Raw genomic sequence first — 22,431 nt, 5'->3', positions numbered from 1 at the left:
TTGTGGACATGGTAGTCAGAAAAAATTAGCCTTATAAATCTAATCCCTAATACATATAAATCAAGGTGAAGGCCCTTATCCTGAGGGACTGAGTAGACCCCTCCATCCACACACAGTTCCATTTAAGTCAGGGCTTAAGCGGGTGGGTATTTGTCCATGGAATTTGTGTATTATGTACTGCAGTTAGCATGTCTTATTTTGGTGTCTCCCAAAACGTGTTGCTTGTGAGGCAGAGGGGTTATATATGAGAGGTTTGATGGTGTTTTTGTAAAAACAAACGAACAAAGAAAACATGTTGTGTGCGCTTTATTTTCAGCAGGCTTTTATGTAAACTGATTAGACAACTTGCAGGGGGTTTTTTAGGTTTACATATAGAGGTATATTTTAATTTTGTGATTGCTAAACACTATCTGTATCATCTTCAAGCTACAGCGCAACTTCTGACATAAGTTTGCTGCTTCTTCGAGTAGTGTCCCTATGGGTGCTGCACTTTGCTGCTTCTTCGAGTAGTGTCCCTATGGGTGCTGCACTTTGCTGCTTCTTCGAGTAGTGTCCCTATGGGTGCTGCACTTGAGGTGTGCATGTGCCTTCAATCAGAGATTTTCAGTAGTAGTGGCCATTCAGTTTACACGTGCACCCTGTGCATCTTCATGCCCTATCCCGAGGATATATAGAGCTGGGCGGGTGAACCGCCCTCAATTCCTTTTCAGCCACCTCGGCCTGAGATGGAGCAGTTCATTGTGCCTACCTAATTGCAGCTTCTACTTTGCTGGTCTATTTTAGACCTTTGCTTACTTTATTAGTTATTTTACTTTATTTTGTTTACTGGTTTTTTGGGGGGAGGTCCATTTTTCTTACTGGGTTGGGGCTTGCCGCCGCCTCCTCCTCAAGCAGGGTCCTTCCTCAGGAATTCTTTCTTTCTTTTATGGGATATGTCTAAGTTCCCAGTCTTCAAAACATTGCCTCACTTGCCAGGAACCCTCCCTAGGGAGTGATAGCTATTTGTGCTGTGTCCACTGCCTCAGGAATACACACATACCATCTAAGTACAAAATTTGAACTAGCTTCAAGAGCTGCTCGAAGAAGCACAGAGAAAAAGCCTCAACTCTTTATGATGGAGTGCTCTCTTCATCCTGCATCAGATTCAGAGTCAGAACGTCTCACCACCATCTGGACAACAGCCTCTGAGCAACCGCAGTGCACCGTCAGTTTCTGTGGCTTACTCGCTCCCAGGTCCTTGAGGAATTGACCTGTGAGTGAATCTGAAAAACCTTCCTCCAAGATGACTGCCAGGTCTCCTTGCAAAGATCACTCAAAAAGGTCTACCACACCAGAGACCCCCTCTGCCCTGCAAAAGTGTCTGCAGAGATCTCAGTACCAAGGAATCATATATGCCTAAGTCTTTGTCCGCTTCCAAAGTTCATGGTACTGAAACCACCACTGAAATTTGGGCAACAGACTACCAACCCTAAGCACTCTACTAAGAAGGCAGTGCACTCTTCACCTTCCACTACCTCGCTGGTACCTAGATCATCAGTACAGCACGTACCAGAACAATCAGTCCAATCCTCGGTACCTCACACTCTATGGCTAGGTCTCACCAAGTCTCCGTGCTACCTCACTCGGTACTGTAAGAGTTCAGATTCTCAAAGGATCTGCTTGTTTCCAAGAAGCCTGAGTCTCCTCTGTTGAGGTTGGGACTCCCAGAATTATCTGTGGTACCTCACCTTTTGCCATTACCAACAGATTCTGAAAGATGGCTGGTTACTCATAGATTCCAAGACCAGAAGGGACCATTCTGATCATCGAGTCTGACCTCTTTTGTAACACAAGCCAGAGAAGATCCCCAAAATATTCCTAGAGCATTTCTTTTAGAAAAATATCCAGTCTTGATTTAAAAATTGTCAGTGATGGAGAATTCACCACAACCCTTGTTGTAAGTTGTTCTGATAATTATTTAACTCTCACTGTTAAAAAGTAATTACTCTCACTGTTACACCTTGTGTCCCGTCTAAATTTGTCTAGTGTCAGCTTCTAGAAATTGGATCATGTTATACCTTTCTCTGCTTGATTGAAGAGCCCATTTTATTTGTTCCCCATGTAGATACTTACAGACTGTAATCAAGTCGTCCCTTAGCCTTCTATTTGTTAAGCTATTTAGCTTGAACGCTTGAAAACTCAATTATCTGCCCCTCCACCAGACTATGAAGAGGAGAGTTCTTCAGACTCCCAGATTTACATGCAGGGCTCTGCTGACATCTGCCTATGTTGACTATCCAAAACCTGCACTGCTGAGGGATATTTCCAGGCTTTTACCATCAAAGCCTGCCAAACATCCCACCTGTTATGACCAACCCTGGATGCCCCTTCAATCCTGTATGATCTTCCCAGTGAACATACTGAGATCCTTGTCTGTTTACTGGCAACAATTTTCGAAAAGGCCCAGTACTCACGTGGATTCATTCTTTGGCAGCATTTTACAGCTCCTTCTGTTCCTCCACAGCAATATTTAAGGCAGGAGGATACATTCGAGGACCAGGAAAGGAGAGCTGATGAGGAGGCTAATCCACAGTCTAATATTTCTTCTTCCTCTCCAGATGAAGCTGTCATCCCCCCGACGTCTCACATCGATGATTTCAAAGTTCCAAGATCTGATGCAGAGAGTGGGAGACACCCTTCAGATCCCATTAGAAGTAGTGCAGGAGACACAGCACAAATTGCTTGACATCTTGCACACACCATCATCAGCAAGGGTTGTCCTTCCTATAAAGGAAACTAATAGAGTCTGCCAAGTCCATCTGTCCATCCAAGTCCTGCTACTGCCCACTCCCTCCCCCCGAACAGCTAAAAAGACCAGATACAAAGTTTTATGTCTCAGCTGGGGGCTCAGCATTTTTATTTTCCCACACCAAATTCTCTAGTCATGGACACGGTAAATGAGCATCATAGGCAACATCATTTGAAGCCTGTGCCCCCTGACAAGGACCACAAGCACTTGAATCTTTTTGGGCACAAGAGTTACTCTTCTGTGACCCTACAATTCCCAATTGCTAACTATCAGGAGATTCTGGAAAAATAAAATCACATTAATTATATGAAGATTAGCTCTTTTTATTGAACTTCTACCACAAAAGCACAAAGAACCGTTTCAAGCTGTCATTGCAGAAGGGCAGCTCTTGGCTAGAACAATCCTGCAAACTTCTCAGGATGTGGCTCATTCCATTGCTACATCTATAGTCATGTGCAGGGTGTGACTAAATTTTTAAAATATTTTTATATGTGCCTCGGTTTACCCAGTAGTTGCAGAAGGGTTAAATCTACTCTTGGGACAGAGCAAGAAACATGAGGTGTGTTCCCTAACTGTCTGGGGTGGAACGCCTAAGTCATTAAAAGGACTAGCTGAAACTGACCCATATCAATGGAGAATCCTGAAAAACAGTGGGAACCCCAGGGGCCAGGACATTCACACCTAGCAACCAATAATCAAGAGGAAGGAGATTTTCCCCCATCTCTAAGTGGGGAGGCAGAGCAAAGGCCCCAGCTCAAGAACAATGGACCGAAAGGTGTCTGGATACTGGAATAAGAGTTGGCTTATGGTAGAGTGTCAGTAGCTCTCAGCTGGGACTGACAGCGAGAAATGGAGAGCCAAAGACAGAAAAGGATTCTATGTTGGCTTGGCTGGGTGGAACATTGGCATGGCCAGAATGAAGTACATATTAATCTTTGTTTTTCTATGCTAAGCTAAGGACTTCTCTATAGTCTGTGTTTCAATTGCCTAATAAATCCTATCCTGTTCTGAAAACGCTCCCTGGTGGCCCTGCAAATACTTGCTGAGGTGCATAAGTCCCTGAAGAGTCTAAAAGTCTCAATCTAGGAGTCTGTCTCAGGTGGACTTGCTGGGCAGAGCTCATGGTGTGACGCAGGAGTGCTGGCGCTCAGAGACGAAGTCTTGGAGGCATTAAGGCAAAGTGACCTTACCCGAGAGGAAGATTGGGACCTCCTGGATATCTGGCACAGTGAAGGAGTTCCTCTGTGGGGCTGTTTAAGAGCTGGGGCATAGCACAGATTCTGGGGATCCGTGACACGGCATCATGGCTTCAGTCCTGAGGATTTCCCTGTGAAGTCCAGAACACCACAGAGGGCCTCCCTTTAGATGGTCTAAAGTTATTCAGTGACACAATGGACCATATGCTGCATGCTTTGAAGAACTCCAGGGCAGCCTTTCATTCATTGGGCATATATATGCCTGCAAATAAAAAGAGGTTTAGTCAATCTCAGATGGCCATGCGCTTCTCAATTCTCCATTTTCCACAGCCCACCAGAGCCACCTAGAAAAAAGTCACATTTCAAAAGGGAAAATTTTCAACTGCTACAGCAACCTTGATCAGCAGCTGGCGATGGTCAAATGTTCCTTTTGACTCCTCAGATGAGGGCCACGAACATTCCTCTGAACCACACCTGCTGCTGCATCGTCTTACCTCACTCAACTTTCCACCTTTTGGCAATCATCTCTCCCATTTTCACACCTCATGGATGCAGATTATCTCCAACAGATAGGTGTTGGAGATTATAATTCTGAGCTACTCTGTTCTGTTCTACTCCACACCCCCTTAACATTCCTCCTCCCCATCCCATTTCTTGGACTCCTCTGATGAATCTGTTCTGAAGCAAGAGGTTCAGTGCCTTTTCCGATTAGGAGCCGTGGAACTGATTCCCACTCAACACACAAAAAGAGGGCTTTATTCCAAGTACTTTTTGGTTCTCAAAAAAGAAGGGCGGATGGAGACCAATTATAGATCTATGGATGCTGAATACCTTTGTCAAGATACAGAAATTCAAAATGGTGACAATCACAGCCATTGTTCCATCTCTAGACCTATTGCGTCAGGATGTGTATTTTCATATCACAATACACACTTCTTACAAGAAATTTCTACTCTTCTTGGTGGGGCAGGGCCATCACCAACATTAGGTCCTTCCCTTTAAGTTCTCCACTGCTCCCAGGGTATTCACAAAAGTCATGGCAATAGCAGTTGCATAACTTCATCAAGGGGAAGTTAATTGTTCTCCATCACCTTGATGACTGGCTCCACCAGGGACATTCCTACACTGTCTAATTAGCTGTAGTCAGGGCTATGACTCTGTTCAACAATCTCAGTCTCCAGCTCAGATTCATGTTGTCCTGCCTATACCTATTACAAAGGCTAGAGTTTATAAGGGCCATTGTAGACGCCACCACAGCCAGAGCTTATCTGCCCAACAATGGGTTCCTGGCACTGTCACATCTGATTGTGCAAGTTCTGATCAATCATCAAGTCACTGCCAGATCATGCCTGCAACTTCTCAGACACATGGCAGTGTGTACCCTTTGCCATGCTTCATGCTCAGCTGCACCTGCATGGCTTCCAAACCTGGTTTAGGTCAGTTTATGCACCCAACAGAGACAGTCTAAACAAACTGCTTTCTATCCCGTCATAGTCTAGTTTTCCTCAAATGGAGAAGAATCCAAACAAAGCATGTTCAGGGGGTCCTATTCAGTCACCCTCCACCCACTCACATTTTAGTTTCCGACATGTCCCTCCTCAGATCAGGAGCTCATCTTCAGGACCATAATTTCCAGGGCAGATGGTCTGTCCAAGAGTCCACTTTACACATCAATGTTATGGAATACAGAATTGTCAGACATGTCTGTCTGCACATCCTACCCATGATTCAAGGACAATCATTTCACATAACAGAGAATAGAGTCAGTATGTACTATATAAATCGGCAAAGGGTAGCAAGATCCCCTTTCCTCTCTACAGAGGCCATGAACTGTTGAATAGCCCACAATATCCTGATCTACCTACCAGTCTCCAAAACACAATTAGCCAACATCCTCAGCAAGCCCTTTGCTCAAAATCATGAGTGGGATCTAGAAAAATCCATACACAAAGCAGTTCTTAACCGGGGGATTTCCAAAAACAGATCTTTTTGTCACCACAGCTGATTAGAAATGTGCGAATTTCTGTTCAAGGGAGATTTGGGTTGCCACTTCTCTGGGAGGATACCTTTCTCCTCTGCTGGGCGAAGAATCTCTTATACACATTTTCTCTGCTGCCGCTGATCCTCAGGGTCCTAAACAAAGTTGAGCAGGACAAAGCCATGGTCATCTTGATTGCACCAACCTGGCCAAGTCAGGTTTGGTTTCATTACTTTCATCGCCTCTTCTCCTGACTGGCCATCAATCTTCCATTGACACCTAGTCTTCTCATACAGGACTCAGGGAATGTTCTTCAGCCCATCCTGAATATACTGCAGTTCAAGGACTAGAACCTGATGGTTCTCAGAGCTAGAATTCTCTTGCTCTGCAGCAATTCAGGAGGTTATGTTGAATAGTATAAAAGATTCTACCAAAAAGATAGATCTTCAGAAATGGAAATGATTTTACCACTTGTGTACTCACAATAATTTGTCTCCTATTGACTCCCCCATCTCCAAGGTGTTAGAATACTTACATAATCTGAAGAAAGCTCTGTTCCATTAAAAGTTTGCCAAGCTGCCATCACAGCATTCCATTCTCCAGTAAAAGACTTATAGGTATTTGCCCACCTTGTAACGTTGAGATTTATAAAGGGTCTGTCAAACCTCTTCCCTAATATTAGACGTCCTGTTCTCATCTGGGACTTTAGTTCTCAATGCTTTGATGATGCCACCCTTTTAACAGTTAACATGCTCACTTATGAACCTCTCCATGAAAACCGCCTTCCTAGTTGCTATTACCTCTGCTTGAAGGGTTGGAGAACTGGGAGCTTTAATGGCTGACCCTCCCTACACTATCTTTTTCAAAGATAAAAGTTTTTTCTCTTCAACCATATCCAAGCTTTTTACCCAAGGTTACCTCAGATTTTCATATCAATCTATCATTTATCTCTTGGTATTCTACCCGAAGCTTCATCAGTCAAAACAGGAAGCTGTCCTTCAGACCTTAGGTGTAATGGGAGCATTGGGTTATTATCAGGACAGGACTAGACCTTTGTGACACTCCCGGAGATTGGTTGTTCCATGGTGGCCAGAGCTAAAGGAGTTCCAGTGACTATTCAAAGGCTTTCTAAGTGGGTTTCTGTTTGCATACTCCCCTGTTATGTGGCTGCTAACGTACCATGCCCCTCTAAGGTTGTTGCTCATTCCATGAGATCATGCTCCATGTGTGTGACACTGCTAAAGGGTGTGTTTATTAATGGAAAAATGCAATGCTCATACATGGGCTTTGATTCACACTTTCTCCAGACACTATGCCTTCCTGGGCAGATGCTCCTTTTGGCTCTGCAGTCATACAGATAGCCATAGACTTAATTCTGAAGTCCCTACCTCCTTCAGGTGGTACTGCAAGGGAGTCACCTCAAGTGGCGCATACATAGGGATGCTACTCAAAGAAGAACGAGAAGTTACTTCCTTGTACAATAACTGGAGTTCTTCAAGATGTGTGCCCCTGTCAGTGCTCTACTACCTGCCCTCCATCTCATCTTCTCGGGGCTTTGAAATGCAGAAAGACCTGAGGGGCAGTTTTCCCCTGCAGCCCTATATATTCTCGGTATGGAGCATGAGGATCTGTAGGATGCACGTGCAAACCAAACAGGCACTGTTGCCGAAAACTTCCAATGGAAGGCACCTGCACACCTCAAGCAGAGGATCCAGAAGGGTACACATCTCAAAGAACTCCAGTTACTATACAAGGGAAGTAACCTCTCCTTCATTTTGGCTTTTAAATGCATTGCAAATGATCAAACCACCTTCTTAAATAACCTTAATAAACTGTTTTGTACTTAGCACCTTTTCCATTCAGCTACTAAGGTAGCTTTGAGAGTCTGTTGTGATATTACATAGTAAATAATTATTTATTTGATTTGGACTTTCTGTTTTGTTCTAACACCTAGATGACATTCCAGTTCAGTATATGGGACAAAATCCGAGATTTGGGAAATCTGTCAGCTACCACTTTCTCCAACCTGGTTTCTCTGTTGGCCCACTTGCTAAAGACAAAATCACTCTCCCTGTCAGTCTTCAAGGTCAGCATAATCTCTGTTAAAGTACTTTTGCTCTTCCACCTCATTTTGTTAGTTGTATGGTAAATGTGTGTGTGTTCCTTATCTAATCTGTATTATGGCTGCTTATTCAGTTTTGAAACAAATTATTCTGCACTTGCTAGCCAAGATGAACTGTCAGTTTTCTAAAATTAGCCCAGTTATAAAACTGCCCCAAATGTAGGGCTCTGATCTAGCTTCATGCAAGTGGTTTTAATGGCCAACTAGATTAAATGTATTTACTTTTAATTTATTTTTAAAAGAACTGTGGACCTGTGGTTAGGGTGCTCACTTGGGACTTGCAACGCCCAGGTTAAATTCTCTACCCTCTAACAGATTTATTTGCAACCCTGGACAAATCACTTAATCTCTCTGTATTTCAGGTCTCCATCTGTAGAATGTGAATAGTAGCACTTCCCTGCCTCACGGAGGTGTTGTGAGTTAAGTTAATTTAAAAAGATTGTGAGGCACTCAGATATCCGGGTAATGGGGGAGACAGAAGTACTTCAGATGGATATCCAGAAGTTAAACAGAATTGGGCTATTGCAGACAAGAGTAAATTATTAATTGTTCCTTTTTTAAAAGACAGTTTGAATTTAAGGCAATACATTTTCCCCCCAACCTCAACCTGTCTTTACTGGTGTAATTTCACCCTCTTTCATGTATAGAATGTGCTGGTGGAGTTGCTGGCTATTCCCTACCAGCTAGACACATGCCCTTTATAGCGCTGAAAGCCAGCAGTGAGGTTTGAGGCCATTACTGATAGGGATTTTTATTGCTTTTCTTTGGGAAGGGCAAGATGCCAAACCACTTAAACAGTGGTTAAGACCATGCTTTAAAAAAGTCACCTGATACTGACCTTGATAATTACTTCCTTATCTTGAACCTTCCTGTTCTGAGGAAGATTATTGAGAAAGCTCTGGGCGGGACATTATTCATCTGATTTCATCAGCCTGGCCGACACACAGCTTTTGTAGTGGTGTGACTGTCAGTTGGGGGGAGGAGGAGGGAGTGATAATTTTTCTGAAAGCTATACCAGTACAAACTCTAGCATGGTTGCGTTTATACTGGTATAAAGATGCTTAAACTGGTGTAGCTTATTCCACTTTCCTTACAGGAACAAGTTCTGCTGGCATAAGCAGCTTCTATATTGGTACAATGGCGGCCACACTAAGGGAGTTGTACCCCTTTAACTGTATCAATGCCATTAAAACAATGCAATTTTTGTGTAGGCAAGCCCTAAGATCGTTTTTCATTCAGCCTTAGGTCTGGGTATGGTGTAGCCACTGCATTAATATTCTTGGTTGATGGACAGAAGTGTGGTGCCTATGTTGATCTTTACTGGATCTGCCCAAAGTCTTTGGGGGCACTCAGCTACTGAAGTGATGACTTCTGTTGTAAAGTCTGTAAATAAATATATTGTTTAAATATATTGTCCTTTAAGTGTGTTTTGGATTCACCGTTGGGTCCAGTCTGTCTTAAGTACCTTGAAGGTACCTATCTCCTTGGTATCCAGTCACCTTAGTATCAGATAGAGGTGAACAAGTTGTTCTTCAGTGGCTTCATTCCTTCTTTTCTGAGAAGTTTTAGAAGTGGATTTAGTGTTAGATCCAGTTTTAGTGTTGGATGATAGCTCATGCAATCAGAGTGCACACTCATGCCAGATTTTATTTTGTTGCCGCTCTTGCTCAATATCTGTATGAGGTCAGTAGATATTTTGGATTGAACTGCCATGATTATTCATAGCTTTCCATCCCTAAACTCTCACATTATGCAAGGAGTATTCTTTTAATTTATGATTGATTTGTTTTTTATCTCTGGTCCTGGATGCCACAGCAAGTAACACAATAGTAAGTTACTGAATAAATAAGACATATTGAGGCATCCTAAATATGTTAATTAGTATAAAATATTTTTAAGATTTCTTTAGTCTTAAAACTAACATCTGCTGTCTTGTTAACTAGGTAGTTGAATTCAGTGAACTAGATAAACCCAAAGTCCACTTCTTGCGGCAAGTGTTATGTAAGCTATTAATAAAAACAGACTTGGAAGAACTTACCAGCATTTTTGGAAGGTAAGTGATCAGTGATCTTCCCCAGAGAACATTCGGTGAGTGGTGATTGAACACACAAGAGATTTGCTTATTGTTTTTTATTTTAATTATTCATTGCTTATCCCAACCCCTAGACACCTCACTTCTTACAATGCAAACTTTTTTGGGAAAGGCCCATCTCTTCTGTTTGTACAGCACCTGACCTAATTCTGCCCTAGTTTTGATTGTAGTCTGTAAGTGTTACTGTAGCATAAATATTTTATAGAATTTTACACCCAACATTAATACAAAATTTGAAATGCTCAGTACATCAACTATCACTATCAAGCATGAACAATAAAACTATGCTAATGAACGGAGCTGACATACCAGTCACCTCCAAAATCTTTACCATTTGTGTGGAACTAGAATTCAGTCACACAGCAGAGTTATTCTTGCTACAGCATTTCCATGTTGTTGCAGAAAGGGAAATAATGGAATTCATCAGGGGAAAGTTAACTCTCTAGCATTGCTGCATCTTATCTAGAAATCTCCATTCTTCATATTAAAGGAGCAAGGGTCATTAACTAAATACCTTTTAGAGGTAATCAAAGGAAATGTCTAAATCAGTGGTTCTCAATCATGGGTACATATACCCTTGGGGGTACACACAGGTCTTCCAGGGGGTACATCAGCTCATCTAGATATTTGCCTGGTTTTACAACAGGCTACATATAAAGCACTAGTGAAGTCGGTATAAACTAAACTTTCATACAGACAATGACTTGTTTCTACTGCTCTGTATATGCTACACTGAAATGTAAGTACAATATTTATATTCCAATTGATTTATTTTATAATTATATGGTAAAAATGAGAAAGTAAGCAATTTTTCAGTAATAGTGTGCTGTAACAATTTTGTATTTTTATGTCTGATTTTGTAAACAAGTAGCTTTTAAATGAGGCAAAACTTGGAGTACACAAGACAAATCAGACTCCTGAAAGGGTTATAGTAGTCTGGAAAGGTTGAGAACTACTAGTCTTAATCGTGCTTAAGTGGCTAAAATTTAGGCCTGATTCTTCCACTTGTATACCCACAATGGATAGCCATGAATAAGTATCTATGACATTAGTTTGGTTACAGTCAGAATGCTTTTAAGGTCCCATCTGTTCTATATATTGGAACAGTGCTGAATAAGGTCACAGGTAATCTGGTCTCTTGACATGTTGTGTATTTATACTGTAGTCAGAGCCTTAGTTTGTATGCTATTCCAGGAAAGAACTTTGCTGTTTTTGTTTGCTTTTAAAGTGCCATGGAAATAGTGCTATATAAATATTTAATAATGGAAGCGATAATCGTGTCTATTTTGTGGAATTAGATCTGCCAAAAATACTAATGTAATAATAGGTAATGTTTACATTTGTAAAACTACATATAAAATGGAAAGTCTATATTGCCATGTACTGTCTTTTAAATTCTGTTCCATCCATTAAAATGTGTGGGAGGTTTGCCACATATCACTTGCATTTCTGACTATACTGTAACTAATATCTTAAGTCAGATCTCTTTAAAAATACTTAAAACTTTCAAAAATTACTTTAAAATTCCTTTGAGAAACTGATTGCATGTGAAGTTTGTTCGACTGTTTGCCAAACCAGTACAGGCATCCACTTGTTAATATTAAATCAATAAAAGTGGGCTTTTCTTGAGAAATTTTCAGTTTGATTTTTCTCAACCCGATAGCATAGCAAAAGAGACTTTATAACATTGTTCAGCTGGAAAGTAGGAGATTGGAATTATTTCTGATTTGTGTGTCTGTCTTTTCAGGTTAACTGACAACCCAAAATTAGGAATGTTGCGTGAAGGTTTGAAGCTTTTCCTTTCCCACTTTTTCCTGAAGAATGTACAAGCACACAAAAGTGCTGAAGAAGCCAGCTTACTAAAAGAAAGAGTTGAACTAGTATGCAGGACTTTGCAAGCCAAAGAATTCAGATTAAAACTGTAGTTTTAGTTTTTAAATAAGCTTGCATGGAAAATAAGGACTTCATGAAAGCACAGAGCTGATCTTGACAATGTTTTTCACAGATCAAAGCCTTGAAATGTTGAGCAGGATTGTAATGCTGCAAAGGACCCCATGTTTGGGGTGATGTAGTGTTGTATACACCTAAAGAATGGTTACAAGTTTGGGAGAAAATAAAAACAGAGAAAAATGGAACACTGAAGGAGGAAAAAAGTATGTATCTTTATATATTGTTGTTAATGGGTTTAAAAATTGTCTTCCCCATCCACGTCCACTCTGTATACCTCATGTTGCCAGTTATCAGGGGAGATAAATGGTATTAACCTTTAAAGGAAACTCAGCTATCAGCCAGCAAGTGGTAGTGTTCAGCAACCCCAAGCTTCCAGCCTTCCTTAATTCCTGCAAGCTCATGGGGTAAGATTGGGTTTATTCAGACCTGTTCACTTTTTTACAGAATAAATAAAACAGAATTGTGTCTCTGTGCTATATTATGGCCAAATGTCTATGATTTTAACAGAAAAGCTTTTTAATAACATGATCGTATTATCAGTTGTAAAACAGGCCATTAGATGATGCAGTCATTGGTGAGTAAGTTTTGTAACTACTCCCCAATTTTAAATAAAATTTGAATGTATTGACTATCACTTGTTTACCTGCATCTCTATCAGGAAAAGATCTTTTGATATTTCCATTATAAACCGTGGTGAACTGACTGAAGACCTAACTTGCTCAGTTATACTGGGTTTAAATATCCTAGCATAATTTATGCTAATACTTTAACCTAACTGCCTAGTGCAATTTTATTGTTTTATGGTGCTTGTTTTGCTGACTTCTGGTTTAAAATGTTGCCGACTATTTAGTATTTGATATATAATCAAACTTTTTAATACAGATTTTACTATTAATGGAGAGCAAGGGATAGCCTGATACTGAAATGATAGTTTGAAAGCCATCTTCCAAAAATAGAAGATCTCATTTAATATCTACTCTACTATGCATCCAGATGTTTGGAAGGTCCCTGTAATTTTCTTTGCATGACAGCTCATCTCTTCTGGACTGGGTGAAGTCTGTTGTTTATATTATATGTTGTTTGCAGTGTTGTAGTAGCCATGTTGGTCCCCGGATATTAGAGAGACAAGGTAGGTAAGGTAATGTATTTTATTGGACAAGCCATGTTGGCGAAAGAGACTAGCTTTCAAACTACAGATCACTTCTTCAGGTCTGAGAAAGGTATTCAGTGCCACAGCTAAAAACAAAGTGGAACAGACCAAGACCCACCACCTCAAAATGGCATCAGACCCTGCCATAACAACAGATGCAAAAGTTGCAGACATATGTCCACTGCTACGATGATCAATACCTCCCCGACACACCTTTCAAGATCCACGGCTCCTACAAATGCCTATCGCAACATGCTGTGTTCCATATTCAGTGCACTATATGCCCCAATGACAACCATGTGGGTGAAATCTGACAATAACTAGTCTCAAATGAACTCTCAGAAAAATGGTAAAAGACAAACACCACATCATTTGTGGGTGAACACTTTTCACAAAACAGTCACTCTGTATGTGACCTCTCAGTCATCTCATCAAAAGAAAACCTGCACAACACCTTCAAACGATAAGCCTGGGAGCTTAAATTTGAAAGTTTGCTAGACACTAAAAATCATGGTCTTAATAAAAACATTGGATTTATGGCTTATTACCACAATCTGTAAACTCCTAACTCTCCTTTTTTGTCCTATGACCGAAAAGGTGTTAACTGGCCACTTCACCTCAAATGGTCTCTTACGATATGTATTAACTATTTATGACAAACAATCTGTTTCACCTTGTGTTTAGCTGTGACACTGAGTACCTTTCCCAGACCTGAAAAGAGATGTGTCACTCGAAAGCTTGTCTTTTTCACCAACAGAAGTTGGTCTAATAAAGATATTACCTGACCTACCTTGTCTCACTTATATTATATGGCAGTGTTTCTTAACCTGGGGTTTTAGAGGGGTCGCAAGTGCAGAGCTGGTATTGGGGGTGGCAAGAAAGGCAATTGCCTGGAGCCACAGGGGCGCCATGAAACTAAGTTACATGCCTCAGCCCCGTGGGGGTGGGACTCAGGCTTCAGGGGTACAGTAGTTTGGAAAGGTTAAGAACCACTGTTATATGGCATCTTACAAGTGTCAGATAGAACCCATAATTTCATGGTGTTTTTGCCACCTGTAGTAAATTTCTTCATTGTTTGTGCTGAAAAACAAAGATTATTCTACAGGACTTCCATTGTTTTTGCTGTGTACAGACTAACAGGGCTACCCCTCTGAAAGATTATTCTAATACCATTAGGCCGCATCAGTGGTTTAGTGATCTAAACCTATGTTTGAAATAGACTCCTTAGAACCACAGGTTCCAGCCACCATATGCTATAGCAACGCATATTCAATAAATCCCAGCAGGGTGAGCCCATCTTCCTACAGGTGTAAACAAAAAATGCATAATAACATTTATACTGTTGATTAATTTTTCTGAGTACCAATTGTGTCCGGTGCTGGAAAGACACAGTCCCTGCTGCCAAGACGCATATCATCTAAATATACACCAAAGTACCATTTCAAGTACTTAGTGCACCTTCAAACACTACCCCCCTCTCTCTGCTCTATGGACATTAAATATTACATAGCCCTTTTTATGAGAGTAAAATGCCCTTTTCCCCAGCTCTGCTGGAAATACAGACATATTTTTGCTTGATAAAGTGCTTTGGGAGCCATGTCACAATATTTTAGTTATTACTTTGTCACTTTGATTCATGTTTTGATACCAGGGTGTGAGGCGCCCTCAAATCTGTCTCTGTCCAAAAAATGTTTCTAGTTAAGAACCCAACATAAATTTATTTCACTGCAATTGGTTCCCAAAAGAGTCATGGCACGCTGGACAGTGGAACTGTTTTAAAAACTAAACAATATTGTGAATTTCTCTGTCAGTCTTGTTGAAAAATAATAAAATAAAATGGAATTTTGGAAGAAATTCTTCCCAGCTCAACTGAACAGTAGCATTCAGACAGGGCAAAAGGGATGCCACACAAAATGGGGCCGTTACTGAGATTGCTACTGCCACTTTGGGAAGGGTAAGATGGTGGGAGCAGTGGACAGAGAAAAAGCAGAGACAATCTACTTAAAATTCTCAGTTTTGATTGAAAAATAATGTACCTAGTATTGTGACAGGTAACACCTACAACCACTAACAAAGAAAGGGAGACGGGTTTTTATGCTTTCTTTGGTTTCTTCAAGATAGTTGCAGTACTTTGTATAGTTATTTCCCTGTCTAATCAGTCCATTTCCTTTTGTTGGTGCGGCTTTTTCATACAACACCATGTGAGAGGGAAAGAACTCTTAAGGCAGGAAGATGTGACTACAGCCACAAAATTGGCAGGGAACCCGAACCACTGAAGTACCTCAACCTACATTTTTGACTCAAAGGGATGCAGTCAGCTTGAAATCAACACAGAGGCAGTGTCTGTCAAGTGCTGGGATGCAGACAATTCCCTTGGGAGTGACCATGCCAAGCCTCAAATCCCCCTTCCTGCAGCTGGAGTTACACCAGTTTTACATCAGTGTAACTGCCTGGAGATTGAGGCTGCTGTGAAATGCATGAAATCAAGCTAAGTACAAAAGCACTCAATGTAGGCCACAGCAACTACCTATTTCTTTGCTTTTGGGGGAGAGGGGGAGAATGAGACCACAGAACACCATTTTAACACATTTGTGGTTTAATATGTAATGAATCTATAAATGAAAACAAATTATTCCAGCTCAAGTTTGCCAGAAAGGCAGAGCCAACCTTGTTCTTAGAAAATTAAAATGTCCCCCTTTAAAATAATCAAAATGTGACAAGCTGTTGCTTCCATGTCTAGTCAAAAATGAATATCCTCTATTACCGATGGAAAAAATGCTGCCTAGCATTTTATGGTTCTAAATATGTTAACTTGCTGCAGCTGCTTGAGGCACAGTTGCTACTGCAATTAAGGGAACTGGCTTTAACTTTACAGTTTAAAGTCACAATCAGTTGGTTTTGTTTTTTATAACTGAGACTTGCCTTTTGTGAACTATCATTTGTCATGTGGAACTGGTGTGTTTGCCTCTAACAAACAACATAGCTACAGCTTTTATTCCAGCAAGCATCAGTTTTACCTACAACTTTAGGATTCGCTGTCAAAAAACATGTTGATGTGGCATATTCTAAGACTCTCTTGAAAATTTGTAGGGGAAATTATTTAAATATGCTGCTGTTCCACATTGCAATGCTCAGAGTACAACAAAAATTGCCTTGAGAGAATTTGACCAAACGCTATGAACTGGTGAATGAAATCGACTGAAATTTGAAAGTTCTAGAATATAGGCGTGATTTCTTAAATCCTGTGTGTTGCATTCGTTGTAATCAATGGTTTCCTCACGGTCCCAAAGGCAAGACTGCTACAACCTGCTGGAGGTGAGTAGCTTTGTGAATGCCTCCTTTACATCTGTGGTCATGTACTCATTAATTTATCTGCTGCATGCTGCCAATTCTGTGATCTGGTATTGTCCCAAATATATAATGAAGTTTTGAAAAGGAAAACAGTGGACAACAAACAATAAATTGAACAATAAATTCTCAGTAAAGCTAACTGTGTACCAAGGCACCTCCTCTTTCTAATTGTGTTGTCTGTGCTACTGTGGTCAGTCTGAAACTGCAGCAAGTAGCTTTCTCCAAAACTGGACACCAATACCACTCTAACCTCCAGCAGGAGTCTGCTATGGAAGTTACACATCCTGCAGGACCTTTCACTTTGTGCATCAAAGAATAAACCTTCACTAATTTATTTTTAAATATTACAATATTTAGAGATTAAATAAAACCAGCAGGTGTTAGTCAAAGTAAAAACTATCTGAGAAATGTTTGCTGTTTGGTCTAATGAAACAAAATTGCTTTCTAAGGGGCTAGGGTTTTTATTATTCTGTGATATTAATATTGTTTTCAGAGTAGTGGGAAATACAGTATATTGAAAAACCATACAGCTATGGTAATTCTGGCTCCTACACCTGACAAACTAATGGAAAATACAGTGTGATTTGCTTTAAGTGATTCTAGCCATAAGCCTCATGTTTCATTATTAGATATATTGCAGAATATTTCAGTCCTTCAACCTAGGTAGTATAATCCACACAGATCTATTATCACCATTTCAGCTTTTTTTTTTTTTTTTTTTTTTTAAGTAGACCCTGAGATTTTAAACCCTTTCTCTGTTTTGTGTATCAAAATTAACAGGGCAATAAAGTCTGTTTTCCAGCTTTGGCTGGAGTGTTGCACTGATAAATGATCCACAAGTCCCTTTGACAGGTTTTAACACTACACCTGAATGGCCCAAGCTTTTGTAGGGATTTTCAACTTTCTGTTTTTCCATGGTCATATGCAAAGGGGATGATGGTGGATACCAATTTTGTTCTGAAATCACAATCACAAGCTGTCGTGCCTGTCTTTGGCAAAGGTGTGCAACTCAATACTGCACTTAAAACCCATCTGGCATAGTTCTGTTTGTATTGTTCTTCAAGTCAACTTCATATGTTAAAAGTTACAGCCTGGGAGGAAAACTAGGCCAAATACATTTCTTTTGTGACAGGGCTTTCAAGTTAAATAAATATACAATTGACAACTGTTACTCTAACTTTTTTGCACACAAACCAGTACACATTAGTGGCTGACTACATCCCTTGTATGTATGAACCAATAAAGGATTTTTGATGTTGTGGATGACCAGATTCTAGTCCTCTGTTTTAATGAGAATCTGATGTTTACAATAGGTTTTCCAAAGGTTGGAATGTTTGTTTTTTGTTGGTTTTTTTTGCATTGGCCTGATATCAGAAAATTGTAAATGGATGTATGACTCTTTTACCATATGTCACTTTTTGTGATTACATCTCCTGAAGGAACTTTCTCTCTCCAATAAAGTTTAGTTTACCTCAAGCCCTGGAAGCTTACAAATCACAGCTGCCCCTATAAAACAGTTGTTCTATACCTAAAACCTGTTGCATTCTTATTTTTTAGAAAAGTGAATAACAGTAGCCTTCCAATAATGGATTCATGCACAAGTCAGGGTCTGGTATCACTTGACTTCCTTAAGCTCATTTAAATCATATAAAGAAGTGTAACAACTGCCCAGTATTATGCACTTTAAATATATTTATTAGGACCTTTGACCTTGGATTGTCAAACTCCTAAATTTGTTAAAACCTGTTTCAAAGGCTTCCACCAGTTTAATTTAGGTAAACTGAAATCTGTAAGGTAAGTAAATAAATACTAAAAACCTGTTTAAGATCCTAAATCATGATTGAAACAAAAGAGTAGCTGTTAAAATCACAAATAAGTGCTTTGGATGAACAAATATTTTAAAATTATCTCCTCTTTCACCTAAATACCAGAATCACAGTGTTCAAACTTCTTTCCTTCTACAAGAGATTGAGATCCCTAAAATTCATCCAGGACCTGGATCCTATTGTCACTGGAGTCAAGGGCAAGATTCCCACTGTCCTTGTCTCTAAAGGGAAGTCTCTCCAGCCAGGTGTGAAATACACGAATGAAGGAAGCTCAGTGTATTTAGAAAAATGAGTAATATTAAAAAGTTCAAGTATTGAATCAAATTACACACGCATAAAAAGAGTTAAGAACAATTTACTTACCTCCTTGAGCAGCCTCCTTCCCTCCCCACCTGCAGCTGTGGCAGTGCCCAGGATGAGAATCTGGGCATTATGCTCAGGGATAGCAGACTGGAAGGAGCCTCCTGTCCTCCCTTCACGATCATGCTATCCGGAAGCTGTCCAGTGAGCTGAGGTTTTCAGGATGCATGTGTGGATCATCAGCCAAGCTGGAACCAATCGCTTGCCCAGCCTATTGGGACTACAAGACAAACGTAGATGTTACTCATTTGAATTTTGCCCAAAAAGGGAGGGGGAGGGCAACATTATTAATGACAATTAGAATGAAAATGTCATCCCATTTTGCAACCAAGAAAAACTTCAGAATATGAAATGAGAACATTGTAATGATATCCCCCCCAAAAATGTTATGTCCACTTTTTGCCCAACTTTTTGCCCTGTCATTACTCAAAAGTTCCAAAAATCATTGTCCATGTTCCCGACCCCTGGATACTGCATCACTGATATTTTTATAGATTAAAAAAATAGCTGTTATAAATTTACACTAAAACCAGTATTGTGTTGCTGGGTTATCTTCACCTATTGTTATGCTGCATTTTAATGCACCTGTTGTGGAGGATAGGGCTGTACAGGGAACAATGGCCCAGGTACTTTGTTGTTCTGCTGCATCAAGAACTGGAACAAGAGCTGTCTGTGTGAATACATCACAATCATTCTACAAAAAATCCAGATATGTGACTTGGCCATATTGAACCATTGCAGCGACAATGGTGCTACGAACTCTTAGCTGTCCTGTTTGTAGATGGAACAGTGCACTTGACTAATGTAGATGGAGCCAGAGAAGTTAAGACATTTGCCCAAAGTCATACGGTGCAAGGAAGATCTCACAGATCTCCCCCTTCCCAGTCCTGTGCCTTTATCACAAGATCATCTTTCCTTCTGGTTCAGAATTTTACAGTTTTTGGATTTTTTTAAAATCTGTAGTCCAGTTCACCTATTTTAGTTATTTTTGTTTGTTTCTTTCCCAAATTGAATGGTTTGTTTTTTTATGAAATTGAAGCTGAGCAGGTAGGTGTCATGGGTCTTTTGGTTTTGTTTTTATGTGCAGTTTGAGGTAGTTTGAGGTCAGTGGCCATGCAGCATTAAGGAGTAAAAAGCAATCATGAATTCCAAGGATCGCCTACAATGATAAAAGCTTTTGAGTGGAGCTCCAGGGAGCTGTTCACCAAAGATTCAGACTGGTGAACTGCTCCCCCTACGCCTGCTTGGAAAAGCTTGCCAACTCATTGCCATTCACTCATTAAGCTGAGCATGACAAGCAGGCTTGAAAGCTCCCATTATGTATGTATTTGATTCAATTGTTTTATCTGAGGTTTGAAACCAGTGAGAGGAGGAGCTACAGACACTGGGTGAAATCCTGGACCCACTGGGAGTTTTGTCGCTGACTTCAGTGGGGCCAGGATTTCACTTCCTCTGAGTCATCAATAAAAATAGCACATTTACCTGCTTATATATTTCCTTTAAAAATTATCCCCAGGCCTGCAAATTTAAAGGGCTCTTTTAAAGAAGACAAAGGCCTGATCCGAATACCCTTATTCTCATTGAGTGATACCTTGGGCCCAGATCCACAAAGATATTAAGGTGCCTAAACCCCAGAGCTAGGCACTCCTGCATCCTCTAAAACCCCACTCGGCTGCCATCTAACCCTGTATGTGTCTAGCCTCACTTAGGCTATGTCTATATTGCCCCACCGTTTGGACTACAAGGGTGTGAATAGCAGTGCACACCCAAGTGCTGCTTATAACCCACTCCCATGTGGATACTGCATATGCAAACTAAAAGGTTTCTAGTTCACATTAGTGTAGTCCTGTTTGAAGAGGTCTACACTAATGTGAAGTAGGAACCTTTCAGTTTGTGCCTGCAGTGTCCACAGGGGGGAGTTACAGTGCAGCATTTTGGTGCACACTATTATTTACACCCCTGTAGTCCAAACTGCAGGGTAGTTTAGACAAGCCCTTAGTGCCTACCTTTTTGTAACAAAAGTTTCCTAGGTTTCCACATTTCTGCCTCAGAGCATAAGCACAGACACACTACTGCCTCATGCTAGGCGTCCAGATGCCCATCTCCCACCTAAGCCCCAAAGCAATCCACAAACGGGGGGAAGGTAGGTTTTCCTCTGCCTATCTCACTAATGGGAGTTAATTGGGTACCTGTGCTCAGAAACCACTAGATGGGATCCTTGTCAAAATCTGACCAGAGGAGGCAAAGATGATGGCTCTTAAACTTTGGTGGCTCTTAAGCTTTAACATACAGGGATTCCCTGGTAGCCTGTTCCCATCTATGAGGGATCTACTTAACCTCCCCACTGCATTTAGCAATATGGAAAGAGCAGGGTATCTGTGACCCATTGAGTGTCACAATCCCTACACTGAGAACCTCTGATCTAATCCATATCCCCGCCACATAATAAAGTCCCAACCCTACAACTGAGTCAAAGGAAGTGGTCTTTCAATGGGAATCCACATGGGAGCAAGGGTCTGCACAAATCCAAACACAGGAATGGAGGCTATGTTAGGATTCCTTAAGCATAAAGGGAAAAAGTTATAAGAGAAAAAGATGAATATATTCAAGCATCTTTCTGAGAACTACATGAAAACAGGAGATAGATAAACTGTTATCGTCATGGCTAAATATAAAAATTTAAACTTCAGAAATAATCTATATTCCTTTCACTGATAACATACTTTGGTCATTTAACCTGCGCACTCTAGTGCACCCCACCTTTACCCTTCTGTGGCCTCAAGGCATAACCTGTTAATTTAAGCATCCCCACCCTTTCCCTTTTCGTTAGGGTTCAGGGAAAAAAGCACCTACCTTTACCCAGTTCGTAGGGCTCAGAGCATAATCTTCTGTGGGTTTGCAGGACCTTTTCCAAGTGAAAGAGCCTTACACAACTTAAGATCCTTAAGCTCTATCTATTAACAATTACCAAGCAGAATACACACGCTAAACAAACGCTATGCTCACTAATCCTGATCATGCAGGAGGACTTTCCCTGTTGACTAGGCAACTTTGGTCTTGTCTGGGTTCTGGTAGCTGCACATCATGGTTGTGCAGACAATTCTAGCAGCTGTGATCTTGTGCTGTAACTTGGAGGTGAATTCTTCTTCTTCTTCTTTCAGGTCGCGGTTGCTGCTGCTGCTGCTGCTGCCTCCCTCCAGTCTCCTTCTTGAACCCCAGTTTATATAGTGAAACTTGAGTCCTGCTTAGCTATACCTTAACCAATCATTTTACTAAAGTATTACAAAACAATTCTTTGACCAATCCTAACATATTGTGAAACAATTCTTTAACCAATCATACCCCACCACTTTAGTTGATTTAAATCTTGCTAAATTAGTTATGCAACAGAGAGAAACAATCAATACAGAGACCATTCAGCAGTGGCCCCCAAACTTTTTCTGTCATGCCCTCCCTTACCTGTAATGAAATCTGTTCATGCCTCCCGCTCCCCAGAGCCATGATCGGGAGGTAGGGCCAGGGCTGGAACCAGAGCCACGGTCGGGAACGAAGCTGCAACCACGGCCAGGGGCTAGGAACGGAGCAGTGGCTGGGATTGAAGCTGGAGCTGCAGTCAAA

At 40.8% G+C, this 22,431-nt stretch overlaps 1 protein-coding gene across 1 annotated transcript in view; it reads left to right on the top strand.

Moving 5' to 3' along the window:
• NOM1 (nucleolar protein with MIF4G domain 1) overlaps positions 1–17,890 on the top strand; it is a 33,677-nt gene extending 15,787 nt beyond the window's left edge. Inside the window, exons 9-11 of the mRNA XM_067542712.1 lie at positions 7,917–8,048; positions 10,028–10,137; positions 11,924–17,890. Of these exons, the coding sequence (XP_067398813.1) occupies positions 7,917–8,048; positions 10,028–10,137; positions 11,924–12,101 (420 nt within the window). The 3' untranslated portion in view covers positions 12,102–17,890. The remainder of the gene's footprint in view (positions 1–7,916; positions 8,049–10,027; positions 10,138–11,923) is intronic.
• Positions 17,891–22,431: the final 4,541 nt, after the last annotated feature.

Source organism: Emydura macquarii, unplaced genomic scaffold (genome assembly GCF_026122565.2).
Source record: "Emydura macquarii macquarii isolate MOO-44397 ecotype Brisbane River unplaced genomic scaffold, CSIRO-AGI_Emac_v2 contig_719, whole genome shotgun sequence".
NCBI lineage: Eukaryota > Metazoa > Chordata > Testudines > Chelidae > Emydura > Emydura macquarii.
This window is presented reverse-complemented; position numbering and strand designations above follow the sequence as displayed.